The sequence below is a fragment of the Protopterus annectens genome, chromosome 8.part0 (genome assembly GCF_019279795.1).
Source record: "Protopterus annectens isolate FY-2018-M chromosome 8.part0, PAN1.0, whole genome shotgun sequence".
NCBI classification, from domain to species: domain Eukaryota; kingdom Metazoa; phylum Chordata; order Ceratodontiformes; family Protopteridae; genus Protopterus; species Protopterus annectens.
Genome location: NC_056741.1, coordinates 11,558,224 through 11,572,835, shown reverse-complemented (window position 1 = coordinate 11,572,835; position 14,612 = coordinate 11,558,224). Strand labels below are relative to the sequence as shown.

At 39.8% G+C, this 14,612-nt stretch overlaps 1 protein-coding gene across 1 annotated transcript in view; it reads left to right on the top strand.

Annotated features, from left to right (window-relative positions):
* LOC122808606 (pleckstrin homology domain-containing family G member 5-like) overlaps positions 1 to 12,274 on the top strand; it is a 676,293-nt gene extending 664,019 nt beyond the window's left edge. The window contains exon 15 of the mRNA XM_044079565.1: positions 10,041 to 12,274. Coding sequence (XP_043935500.1) covers positions 10,041 to 11,313 — 1,273 coding nt within the window. The 3' untranslated portion in view covers positions 11,314 to 12,274. The remainder of the gene's footprint in view (positions 1 to 10,040) is intronic.
* Positions 12,275 to 14,612: the final 2,338 nt, after the last annotated feature.

The following is a 14,612-nucleotide window of genomic DNA, read 5'->3' as shown; positions in this document are numbered from 1 at the left end:
ACAGAAGGCAGCCCAGCTGAGACTCAAGCCAGAGAACCTCTTGTTAACTGCTGCACCATTGTGCCTTGTCAACTTTGCAGGCGAAAACATGCAATTAGAAATGGCCAAAGGGGCAAAACCTTTATGTTATGTGGTTTATAGGTTCATAGGTAATTACTAGGCTAATGGCACAAGAGCCTTTACAAGCCTAGCCAATAATACCAGGATATCACAATATTATATCGTAGATGGTGCAGTGGTAGTGTTGTCTCCTCACAGCAAGAGGTTCTCTGGCTTGATTCTCGGCTGGGGTGCCTTCTGTGTGGAGTCTGCATGTCCTCCCTGTGCTCATGTGGGTTTCTTCTGGGTGCACCAGTTTCCTCCCACGTTACAAAGACATGCATCTGGAGCGTTTCTCCCTGGGCCTCTTCTGAAAATTGGCGTCTTTCCAAGTCGGACTTTCCCAGAAACAAATGTTAAATAAATAAATAAATATTCCCCAAATATGGGTTGTGGTAGTATCAGGGAAGTGAGACTTTGGGTGTTGGAGTCCTGAGTCAATTTACAGACTGCCTCTGTTCATAAAGGACATGGGCAGTTCCCCAGGAGTTTATTTATGATTCCCCATCCATTTATCAAAATTCTTTTTGATGAGAGTTAGGGATGCACTTTGTTTTATGAAAATGGGAAGTTTATTCCATACATGAGGTAGCCTTTGGGATATGAATCTGTCTGTCCAGCAAGTTCTGTTAGAGTCACAAATAAGGTTCAGGTCCATGGAACACATTACCTGTGTATAATTTTTCTTGCAAATATGTAACATTTTCACCAGGACTGGATCAGAGAATGCCTTCTAGGTCAGTCATAAGACCCTTTTCAATAAACGATATGAGATGGAGTAAAGGGATAGGACCTTTAGTCAGTCTACATAAGACATGTGTCTTACACTTTTTATTTTTTAGTGAGAAACCTCTGGGGACACTCCAGTTGGTGTAAATTCCAGATTAGGTACATGCAGAAGGGAGCGCTGCATTCAATTATGGGCCTGATGAGGGACAAGTACAATGGAACTATGACTTCCTTTGATCTTGAAGCCATACATTTACTTAAAAGTTGAGCCACACAGAAGGAGTTCCACAGTACTGTAGCTACCTGGTGGTTGAAGTTTAGACTACTATTTGTCTCTGTTCCCAGGTCCCTCACTACTGGGTCTATGTTTAGTGGTGTGTTATCAGTATTATAATTTGTAGGGATATCTGATTTACCAAAGGGTTTGATTATGCATTCTTTAGCATTTGGTCTCAGACCATGGTTTTGGCACCAGTCGTTTGGCATTTTAGGCCTGTTTGTAGGATGTCAACATTGTTTGGGCATTCAGTATTTACTCCCAGGTTACAGTCATCAGTGAACTTGGTGAGCCAGAGGCCCCAAGCATTGGCCTTCACTTCAGAGAAGTATATACCAAACAGGAGGGGTCCCAGCACTAAACCCTGTGGGGCAACAGTAGTAACAGGTTTCTTACTGGAAGCGGATTTATCTATCTGGACAACATGTGTCCTGTCAGTGAGCCAGTTGGCTATCCATCTGATGATGTAGGAGTTTATGCCTAATTGTGCAAGTTTTTCTATGATCCCCAGATTGATCAGGCAAGACCTCCCTTTGACAAAGCCAAACTGTGTCTACTCCAGTTTTTGGAGAATTCCTATATCATTATTGATCAGGTCCATAATAATTCTCTCCATAGCCTTGCATATAAGATTGGTCAAGCTTATGGGTCTGTAGTTCCCTGATTCAGTTGATGGACCCTCCTAGCACAGAGAGACAACTGTTGCAGTCCTCCATTCCTCTGGGACAAAGCCCGCACAGGGACTCTGGATAAAGATGGTTTCTAGTGGTCCTGAAAAATTCTGTTTAAAGGTAACTAAGAAGCATCCTGGTATGTTGTTGGGAACCATGGATGCTGTAATTTTGGCTATAGTGAGCCCAGTAAGGACGTATCCCCTCATGATTATTGGGAGGGGATGGTTGCAGTTATTTCCTTGGGTATGGCAGCAGGTGAGGGGGGAGAAGTCTGAACTGAACTTGTTATCCAGCTGGTTTGCTATAGTTTCAGGCTGGGTGAAAGTGTTGCTCTTCATGAGTAACTCAGCACATTGCTGAACATTTCCCCTAAGGTTACAAACATAATTAAAAAAAAGCCTTATGGTTATCTTTCACATGGGGGGCCATCTTTGCCTCATAGTTTGCTTTGGCAGATTTGACCAGCTCTCTATTTTGTTCATTTAAAGTGGTGAGTGTCTTTTTGCACTGATTTTTCTGTTCTGTAATGGCTTTGTCAAGGATTTTTTTCCTTTTGTTAAATAGCCTATTTATGCTAGGGGTCCACCAGGCGGTGTATTTTTGCCAGTAATCATAGGTTTGACTGGAAGTACTGCCTTCTCTATGCAGCTATGAATGTGATTGTACAGTGCTTTTGTGTACAGCTCAGAGTAGGCCTCAGTGTCATCCAGGTTTGGTGGAGCTTGGAAGATGAGTAAGCTGTCACTTAGTTTGAGGTAGTTGGCCTTAGCAAAGTTCTTAACAGGTTTGGAGTTTGATGGGGGTTCTAGGTTAGGTTTAATACTAAAGGAGATCATTTTGTGATCATATCTTACCAGGGAGGAGTTAATGCATGCGAGGGAGCAGCATCCCCCCTTGTTCATGAGTACCAAGTGAAGGATATTTGTACCTCTAGTTTCGGAGCTAACTAGTTGCTCCAGAGTATTTAAATTGACAAAATCCAAAAACCTCTGAGATAGTGAATTATGGGTCGTACAAGTTTCCCAATTTATGGAGGGGTAGTTGAGGTCACTCATAAGTATGGTGTAAGCTGAATTTTAAGAGATTCCAGTAGGTTTAGGTAGGAGGTGTGGTTTTCCAGACTCATGTTAGGGGATCTGTAGTTAAAAAGGATATGATAGGGGGTCACACCTACTGTTAGTTGGCTAAGGAGTAGCTCAAGGGAGTCATGTTTTTGAACCAGTCTGGCATTGTACTTGTCCTTTATGAACACTGAGAGAGACACCTCCTATCTTTGTTTTATACTAAGCTCAGGGGGATCAAAATGCAAGAAAGGCATTGTAGCCTTTGATAGCCGGGATGCTTTCTATGGTTCTGAGCCATGTTTCTTTGACTGTCTCATATGCCTGCATTCTCCAGGGTAAGGATTGCTTCTAGGGACTGCAGTTTTTATTTAAACTCCTAGCATTGAGCAGTAGTAACTTTAGGTAGTTGTGAGTTATTTTTGTTATGTTGGAGGGTTTAACATCTTAGCATGGCCTAAAAATGCACTATGGGGATAGATAAAGTGTTTGCCGGTATCTGGAAGCAAATTGGTGACAAGTGCTAACCATCTCTGGCAAAGCATTGTGGTTTGTTGATCATGTCTCTCCAGGCTGACAGATATCAGATCCCTTTGTTGTGACACCGGAAACTAAACCAATTGTTGAAGTCAATCCTTTTTTTGCTGGTACTGTGACATCATCATAAGTGAAAGTAGGATGCTACTCAAGTCTTGATTTATATCTGACTGGGACACATATTCAGAGAGCTCTATCATGTCCCCTCTTCATATACTCCATTGAGGTACATCTTGGGTCTTTTACGCCCACATGGACTATGACCGTGCCATACTGGTACTCATGGTTAACTCATCATTACAGCCGAGTGCTCCTCCAGGCGCCTTCTGCAGTTAACCCCTACTGCTCCTCCAGGCGCCTTTTGCAGTTAACCCCTACTGCTCCTCCAGGCGCCTTCTGCAGTTAACCCCTACTGCTCCTCTAGGCGTCAAATAATGATTGTTCATATTTGCATTAATAATTCCAAAACCATGTTACTTACAAGGTACCAGAATATTTTGTCTTGAGCCATATGTGATGGCAAACACAACTCTATTGATACTTGACCTCTCTCAATGAGAATTTTCTAGAACTGTAAGGTGATAACTTAGTTTTTAAAGGCTTAAGCCACGCCCACTAGGGGTTAAAGGTGCACACTCAAAAGAGCTGCTCCGGAGTGAATGAGTAGACCTAAGTGCATGCATGATCTGGCGGATCCTGGTTCCAGACAGACAGCTCACTCTGATCTTTTCCTTCTTGAGCCTGGTAAGGTGGACATCAGCATGTATTTCAATGGATTTCCCAATAACTAGAATGTTTGGCTATGTGGTGTATTACCTTATGGGCTTGAAAGCAGGCCTACTATGATTTTCAGAACTGTATGTTTTATGTGGTGCTGTCTTTTTTGAGAGAGTGCAGGGCCACTGACAGATGCTTTTAGGAGATCTTGGAGGTTTGGGTAGATTACAAGTGAGTACCTTCACATATGTGGGTGTTTGTGTTTGTTCCGTAGTGCTGCTAGTGAGTGTTTTGGGTGTAACACCAACAACCTGCTTTGAATTTTTCTTGTGTGTATGTGAGAGCTTTGCCTCCATTGACATTGTCTCGCTACATCCATCACACACTGTGTTTGTCTGTTCTAAAATTAAATGCTTGTCAGAAAATATAAGGCAGTTACTACACTGCCTCAGGATGCCCATATTCACCAGGCCAGAAACAGAGATGACAGGAAAGCACCTACCCATTTTACCAGATCCTTAACAGATGGGAAGGAGAAGGGGAGAGTCGCTTAAAGGTCAAAGTGAGAGTGTTAAGTAGTATAATATTAGATGACCTGCTGTGGTACCAACCTCTGCATGAACTGGCAGCTCTTCAAGCAGCTGTGAACCATATGAGACTATGGAGAGCATTTCCTATAGAGGATTTTAAACTGGAGCGGTATGCTTATATACAAGGCACGGAGAACAGTGTTTGCACAATGCCCAAATGTGAGGCTTTTATACCAGCAGGATGAAAGACTTTTACACAGTTAAGCCATCATGCCAATCAGATAAACACACAGTAAGCCTTCTACCAGCAGTTTTCAACTCAGATGGGTTGAATTCAGCCCTCGGTTCCAACCAGAGTGCAAAAGAACCCTCCTGATATAAAAGAAACTGGTTTTGAGATCAAGTGAAGTAACAGAGGCTTTACAACAGAAGTCAGAATTCCTGCAGTATCAAAAATCCTTGGAAATAAATTCACTAACCCTGAGAAATGTTCACAAAATACAGGGAAAAAAAGCACAATAGAACTTCAATACAGAATAACTTTGGAAAACTTAGAAATATTTTGGCAAACTCAGAATAGCTTTTGCATTATCACAGGAGGTTAGGAAATATCAGAATATTGTTAAAATAACCTAAAAGCAGTACAGTAACAAATAGATGGCATTTCTTTAACAAGTGCAGGCTGAAAAACAGTGATAAATTAAACAAAATCAATAAATGCAGTACAAACGTGTTAAATAGCACTGAGACAGAGCAAGTACGAAAAATACATATATTACCTTTGTAGGTCCAGATGGTTGGCCTATTAGCCTGACGAGCCTGATCTGCAAGGCCATGGAATGTATCATCATGGAACTCATAAACAAAGACATTGGTAACCTCCAAACTCTGGACTCCACCCAGTTCGGGTTTGTGAATGGCAGATCATGCCTCCTGAACCTGATTGACTTTTTGGTGACAGTCACAAAAGCCGTAGAAGAGGGTAAAGTGGTTCACACAGCCTATCTTGACCACGCCAAGGGTTTCAACACCATCCTCCATTCTGGAATTATAGGTAAACTCACTAATCTAGGTATAAATCCCTACATCACAAGATGGGTTGCCAACTGGCTCACTGACAGAACCCACGCTGTAAAAGTTGCAGACTCCAAATCTGACTTCAAACCAGTGACAAGTGGAGTGCCACAGGGTTTAGTCCTGGGACCTCTCCTGTTTGGTATTGACTTATCTGAAGTACAGGCTAACACAGAAGGCCTCTGGCTAATGAAGTTCGCAGATGACTGCAAACTAGAAGCCATAGTCAAGTCCACAAATTATGTGCACATCCTACAGAAGGGCCTCACTGAGACAGATGCCTGGTGTCAGAGCCATGGCCTCAAGCTCAATGCTAAAAAGTGCATTTTCATCCCTTTTGCTAAAAACTCTGTACCTATGAACTACCACATAGGCAGCAGTCTACTTAATGCTGAATGTGTGATAAGAGACCATGGGACCCAGGTGGACAGTAGTCTCTCCTTTGATAATCACATCGCCATAGTAGTCAGGAAGTCCTTCTATGTGGCACACTTCATCACAAAGGTCATTGTTCCCCTCTACTCGACACTCATTAGACCCATTATAGAGTACAATGCCCCTTTTGGAATGTACCTCACAAGACATCTGAAGCAGCTGGAAAGGCTACAGAAGTACCTCACAAAGAGGATTACTGGCTTCAAACAGATGCCCTACACTGACCGTCTCAGAAAACTCCAGCTTTACACCATAGCATATTGCCTACTCTGAGGTGATCTCTGCCTAACATATAAAGCTATGTCAAACCCAGAGCTGTTGCTACACCTAAAGAAATCCCAATCCCTCTTTGCTACACACTCTAGGGACCTAAACCTTGCACCACAATAAACAGGACATGCTGGGGGGATAGATTCCTGTCCCAGAGACCTCCCATACTCTGGAACAAGCTACCCATCTATGTCAAGCAAAGTTTCTCATTAGCACTCTTCAAGAAAAATCTTGATGACTGGATGGGAAATAAGAAATACAACCCGGGAATCACTTCTGTGTCTCTGCTCAATAGGGGCACAGGAAAATAACTTTCTTGGGTGGCGTAAGCCAGGGTACCTTGTTGGCTAGGCTTACTTAGCCCCTTGGGCCGATAGCCTAGTACCTACCTATGATCCTGTGAATCTAAAGACATAGTTTGAAATCATTTATTGATATTACAGATCCAGTATTGTTAAGTGTAACATTTTATGTTTCCAGTTTCTACACCATTCTCCTAAATTCCCAGTCTTTCAAAACAATATTAACAAATCTTTGCCAACTATCATACAACTATAAAGTTTCTGTTAACTCCATTCTTATTACAATAGAAAGCTCAACTACAATTTGCGCATTAATAATAGAATAAGATATATATCTGTTGTAAAATCCCCTACCGCTGGAACAAACTCTTGCTTTTGTAAAACAAAGCATTTCCCGGACTGTTTTCAAGTCTGATTTGTATGAACAGACAGAAAACTATTAATTTACCCCCAAGGTTAATAATAAGATTGTTTAGTTTTACCAGTGAGACAATTTATAGGTTTCAGCTGGCTTACCTGGTTTGTTGCCTAGTAGCAACCTATGAACCCGTAGAAACAAACATAATTCGATTTGGGTCCATTTTTTATCTTATTTGTATTAAACTCATCTTCCTTTAGTTCATTATTTAAGAATTATCCTTCATAGTCTTGTAACAGCAAGGATCTTCCCTCATAACTTTAAACTCTAAAAATAAAAATAAAAGGAAAATCCAGACCTGTACTCCCTTATATCCTAAATGTATCCCCAATTCTCCTCTAAACAAATCCAGGGTAAAATGTTAGATACATATTTTTGCCTACATTTTTTTTAATTTAACTTTAACTTTCAGCTCATCCATAATCAGAACAACATCTTTAAATGTTGGAATTTTGCTTTATTATTATTATTATTTTTATTATTATTATATTATTATTATATTATTATTATTATTATTATTATTATTATTATTATTATTATATCATTGTTATTATTATATTATTATTATATAATTATTATTATTATTAATATATCATTGTTATTATTATTATTATATTATTATTATTATTATTATTATTATTATTATTATTATTATATTATTATTATTATATCATTGTTATTATTATTATATTATTATTATTATTATATCATTGTTATTATTACTATTATATTATTATTATTGTTATTATTATTATTATTATTATTATTATTATTATTATTATTATTATTATTGCTAACATCAATGAGAATAAAGCAGCCCTCTCCAAGCCATATCACTGAATGCTTTTTTCCCACCTGTAATATCATAAGTTCTTTTGTAAACTTTATACCTTTTTATAACAACCTTAACGCCAAGTTCACCGGTTCATCTCCATCCACTCTCTCTCCCTCTCTTACTTTTGCCCCTCATACAATCCTGTTTGAGCTATTAATCTTCCCCTTTGATTTCTTTTTACCCCATCATAACTCATTATTTCCTACCCAGTCCATTGGGTCTCCCATAACCACCTTTTCCATCAGTTCCTTCATCCATATTTCACCATCCAACTCCCTCCACTACTGGGGATTTCATCTCCATTTTTTCCTCATCCTGTTTTCCCTAAACATTTCATAAATGCTTGCTGATTACACATACTTCTTTATAGTAATATCACCCCCTCTACCTCCTTCTTCATACTGTATTCCAGCAGTAATCTGTCCATCTCACTGATCTGGTTAAATCCATTCTTAGCAAAACCTAAATTCTCTCCTGCCACCCTCCTGCTCTTTCCAAACATTCATTACTTTGAGTTGTATCATTCCCCTTTTTAACTCTTCATAGCAGTCTCTTTCACACCCCATTCCATATCTATACATATACTATCTAACCCTGATTCCAGCATCAATTATGAATCTCATCACCTTTGCATATATTCTTCCTATTCCTCCCAAACATTTATAAAATACAGCCTAGCCATCATTGTTTGGCCCATACACAGGCCCCCAAACCTCAATGCATTCCTCTAATACTAAAGTCAAATAATGACAAACATGAATGTGCCATTTTACTGTGATATTAGCTGTCCTACTCATCTTACTCAGCACCATTAGGTATGGTAAGCAGGTGGGAGTATACAGGAGTTACCTGACATGGATCCCTTAGTGCATGATTGGGTATGGTAAGCAGGTGGGAGTATACAGGAGTTACCTGACATGGATCCCTTAGTGCATGATTGGGTATGGTAAGCAGGTGGGAGTATACAGGAGTTACCTGACATGGATCCCTTAGTGCATGATTGGGTATGGTAAGCAGGTGGGAGTATACAGGAGTTACCTGACATGGATCCCTTAGTGCATGATTGGGTATGGTAAGCAGGTGGGAGTATACAGGAGTTACCTGACATGGATCCCTTAGTGCATGATTGGGTATGGTAAGCAGGTGGGAGTATACAGGAGTTACCTGACATGGATCCCTTAGTGCATGATTGGGTATGGTAAGCAGGTGGGAGTATACAGGAGTTACCTGACATGGATCCCTTTAGTGCATGATTGGGTATGGTAAGCAGGTGGGAGTATACAGGAGTTACCTGACATGGATCCCTTAGTGCATGATTGGGTATGGTAAGCAGGTGGGAGTATACAGGAGTTACCTGACATGGATCCCTTAGTGCATGATTGGGTATGGTAAGCAGGTGGGAGTATACAGGAGTTACCTGACATGGATCCCTTAGTGCATGATTGGGTATGGTAAGCAGGTGGGAGTATACAGGAGTTACCTGACATGGATCCCTTAGTGCATGATTGGGTATGGTAAGCAGGTGGGAGTATACAGGAGTTACCTGACATGGATCCCTTAGTGCATGATTGGGTATGGTAAGCAGGTGGGAGTATACAGGAGTTACCTGACATGGATCCCTTAGTGCATGATTGGGTATAGTAAGCAGGTGGGAGTATACAGGAGTTACCTGATATGGATCCCTTAGTGCATGATTACTTTGGAATTATTGGGGTTATCTTTTCTTGTTCACTATGAAAGCTCCTTGAATATAATGCATGAGAGCACATTTGACAAGCTTTGCTTCTGTTACCACACTAGCCAGGTCATTGTATACATTTTCAAATGTTTTCATTAACATAGCTCTGTTTGTCTTTTCCACTTTGTTCATGTTGGTATCCTTTTTTCAAGTAAAACAATTTCCATACCTTTGCTTGGATAACCAGAGTTGTCTCTGCTTGTGTAGGACTAATGACTGAACAGGTACCAAGCAATATTTAGTGTCATTTTGAGATGTAGAAAGAAATCATAATATGTTTGCAGTAGCTGATTCCACCATCTCATTAACTAAAGATGTTGTGTTGTTTCTATTATTTCTAACAGACGATCTGAGTTCACCACCGTGAAGCCTATTCTGGTAATAACCGATGAAGCAGGTGACCTGACAGACCAGGATGACAGTATGGAGACTAGTTCTACAGGCCTAGCACAGTCAGCAGTAAGAACTGCCCATTCCCCCACATCTGAACTGAATTCTAATCCTGCAGGATCTGATTCAGGCACAGAATTGCCACACAGTACAAAAGAAGCATTCACCAGCAGCTTTGCTTCACCTCGATTACAGAGGCGACGAGTCATGCATAAGAAGCGAAAAAAACAGCTTTCACCTTCATCTGTAAATGTCTTGGACACTGCAGGAAATGTAGAGCAGTTTATTCAGACCCCAAGATTACATGGCATTATTAAAGCACAGGATTTGCTTAGTTCCCCAGGAAATAACACATACAGCACCATGACTACTCATATAACATTGAATGAAGAAGAGACAGCTATGGCCGATGATGGTGATGATGATGATGACAATGATAGCTCTGTCGGTGAAGTTTTTATATTCGTTGAACCTAATCTACCAATTTTCAATCCTGAGAATCGAAGGTCTCCGACAGTGGTAGAAACTCTATTGAGAGCTCATGCCATGGAACGGCAATGGAAGAATTACTGTGCTTCCGACACAATGAGCTTTGTCAGTGATAACATGTCAGAGTTTTCTGACATGGAGGAAATTGAATTTATGAAAGATAATGCAGGCTTTGACAACACACAGACAAAGGCAGCATTCGACAATGAAGCATTTAGTAAGAAGATGCTTGAAGTAGTTAAATTAACCACCTCAATTAACTCAATGATTTCCGAGGCAGAAAATGACAAAATCCCTGTGCAGTCAGAATGTTTTCCAAGGAGTAAGGAATCTAACTCTCTTGTTCCTGAAACAGCATCTGTAGGCATGGAGGAGTTTTCAAGAAATCATAAGGAATCTGAAGTCGGGTCAGGAAACGTGTATCCATGCACCATGACAAAGCCTCAATCTCTGCATATGGAAGAGACTGCAAGCATAGGTGCTAATTGCAGAGGCTTTGAGATCCCTTTAGTTATACAGAAACAACGGCTGCTGAGTGCAGATGATGTTCTTACAGGAAACTTACTCACAGTTTCTCCTTTTGGTCTCAGCTCAGGGGCTTATCAGCATTCTGTTTCCAGGGAAGTGTTCCTGTCAGAACGGACTGAGAAATTCCAGGCACATGTGACACCTGACAGAGTATTAACTGTAGCAGACATACGCCGCCTAAGGACTGAACGACAGGGCTTTTCATGTTAACTAGTTTATTGGACCAGCATTTACTGTAACAAATAAGGCACTAATTCTATTTATTAAGACTTTTACTGTTTTTATTATACTGATTAAAAAGTAGAAACACCTGTACAAATGTGGAATTACTGTACATCACATTTGCATACAGGGAGATAAAACAGCTGAACTGTTAGTCACAGTCAGTGAGGACAAGTATATTAACTTTATAACATGGGTTGGGCACAGTCCAAATTACTAGTGCTTGCAAAATGGCATAAGAGTAGGCCAGTTATGCATAAACAAGAAATGGATAAGCTTTGCACACTGAATGCCACAGAGTGAATAACGGCATTGCACTTCACTTTTTAAACCTAAAACAAGCCACTTTTCTATTTTGCCACACCAGTCCTGCTGGTTGTCTGCTAATTACATCCACATCACCAGATAAATTACATCACACATCCACAGATGAATTACTACCCACCTAGTCTCCACCCTCACACCTCCTACAGACGAATGGAGAGCATTGTTTCCAAAGCTGACAAGTGGGTTCATCTTGTAAACAATAAATTCACAGACAACAGAAGTTTGGCATGCAACTGACATAAAAGACATCAAGACACAATGCTTGTGTATAATGCTCCTTGGAACCTACATGAAGAAAGATATTCACAACTCATGTAACACAACTGTATATTACATTTTTTTACATTTTGGCAGGATGTTCGAACTATACAGATAATGGGAATGCAGAATTACAGACACCTGCAAACAAGGTGTATGCAACATGATCTGTTACAAAGTTTCTAATTTAGACATGTATATGTGTTTCTGTGAAGTTAGATAAAACAACCTACATTTTTAAAAATGGATACTAAAAGACATGTATTAGAAATACCTCTACTGCTGAAGCAAGTTCTGTAAAACAAATCTGAAGTAAAAGCCCATCTTGTAGAATAATCCTGTACAATAGGTTGTTTGTAACAACTATAACAGCTATCCTAATATATATATATCTATATATATATATATATATATATATATATATATATATATATATATACATATATATATATATATATATATATATATATATATATATATATATATATATATATATATATATATATATAGAGAGAGAGAGAGAGAGATATACACACACACACACACACACACACACACACACACACACACACACACACACACAGATATACATGTGTGTGTGTGTGTGTGTGTGTGTGTGTGTGTGTGTGTGTGTGTGTGTGTGTGTGTGTGTGTCTGTGTGTGTGTATGGTTTACTATCAAAATCTCAAATGTTGTGACAAAATCCATTCGGAACCACGAACACAAAGGCCGAATCCCAAATCTTACTTGAACGAATTCAGCAGATTCAACAACTTCATTGAATATAAAATGTGATGCCTGCATATGATTTCAGGTAAGTTGAACTCCTACACTTCACATCATGTCTTTGCAGGAGGACAAGCCCCCCTGCACCCTCCTGTGAAGGGCTGTACCTCCCACACCCCTGCTAACTATATATTCCAACTCCGAGATCACATACAGTGAGGAAAGGGATGATTGTCCCAATCCACACTGTACCACAATTTCTAGCCCATAGATCAAGTTCATATCAGCGAATGCACAGTGGCATTTGCTGATATGAACTATCGACAGCTGGCAACACAGTAATCGACCATCTGCTGTCCGATATCCTGTCTGCAGTGAATCTGCATTTGGGATTTTAATAGTAAACCTAATATATATATATATATATATATATATATATATATATATATATATATATATATATATATATATATATATATATATGTTACTGCTCTGAGAAAAAAAAAACAATTTTAGCTAAATAAGTGGACAAAGATAAAGGTAAATAGCTCCATTTGCTGTGCTTGGTGACAACCACAATGTGACACAACAAGAAAACTTATTTACCAAGATCATTAAAGTATTAATTGTATATACTCTGACAAATGAAACCCTTTCAGGAATAAAAATCATTGTGTGTGTGTGTGTGTGTGTGTGTGTGTGTGTGTGTGTGTGTGTGTGTGTGTTGTGTGTGTGTCTGTCACTCTCCCTCTGTCTCATGCACACACACGCGTGAGCATGCATGCGTACACATGCACACATACACACATTTGCACAAGTGCATGCACATGCAAATGCACATGCACACACATACAGAATTTACCACACATATTGAGTTATTTCTCTAATTTGTACTGCAAACGATGTGCACATTATAAGTTTAAAACAGATGAACAATATATAGGCAAATAGGTAAACAGTGGTACAGTAAAATTGTAATGTGTAAGCTTGAACTTTTATCAGTATGGCAAACTAGGCTAAGAATAGCTTTGTGTCTTAAGGGGATGAAGACTTGACTCTGACTCAGCTCATCTGGGTAGAATTAATGGCCGTCTCTCAAGCTTGAGGAGTCAACTAGAGTTGGAGAGGAATAATAAGGTTGCCGTCTTCTGATTTACTTGGGGTTCATACCTAGTGTCACAGCTATTGATAAAGAACAGAGGCATGTTAGAGGTGTTAACAGTTCAATCAGATGAGAAGAGAAACTAAGAAGTCTCACTGCAAAGATGAGATGACTCCCTCATGACACCTAACTGCAAAGATGAGATGACTCCCTCATGACACGTATTGTCTTCCTACCTGGCCAAAAAAATACCTAAAGTGCAGTAGAATGTTAGGACATAGAAATATCCACACAGGCAGCAGTTATGAAGCTGCAGACTCTTCTTAAAAGTCTCCATAATCCCAGTGATTAAACTAACTCATTGGATTGGGATGACTGCCATTTCCAGGTCCACAGAGAAAACTGTGCAAAGGAAACATGGGAATTCAAGGAGAATGGAACACTCCAAACAGCAGATTTCCACCTGTCACACCGCCATGAATGCTAAGTTTGCATACCACTAGAACTGCAAAAAAAACTAACCGAGAAGATGATAAAGACAAGCAGGTCTCATTGCCCGATGTTGGCTTGCACCAGTGAACAACTATGCCCAAATCATTGGGTACAGAGAGACCATGAGAGGTATGAGTGAATGGACAGCATGAAATGTTACACATCTAAACAATACCCCACAAATAGTTCTTAGCTTTCAATGACTTGTTTTACTCTTGATTTCTTAGCAGTGTTCCACAGATATTACTTTCTAAACAATATTATAGCAACAACCCACGCCTGGGTGTGGGTAATGCTGGATTTACCCACGGTTGGCGTGGTTTGGTCACGAGGGCGTAGCCCGAGTGGCCAAACAAAGCCAACCGTGGGTAAATCCAGCATT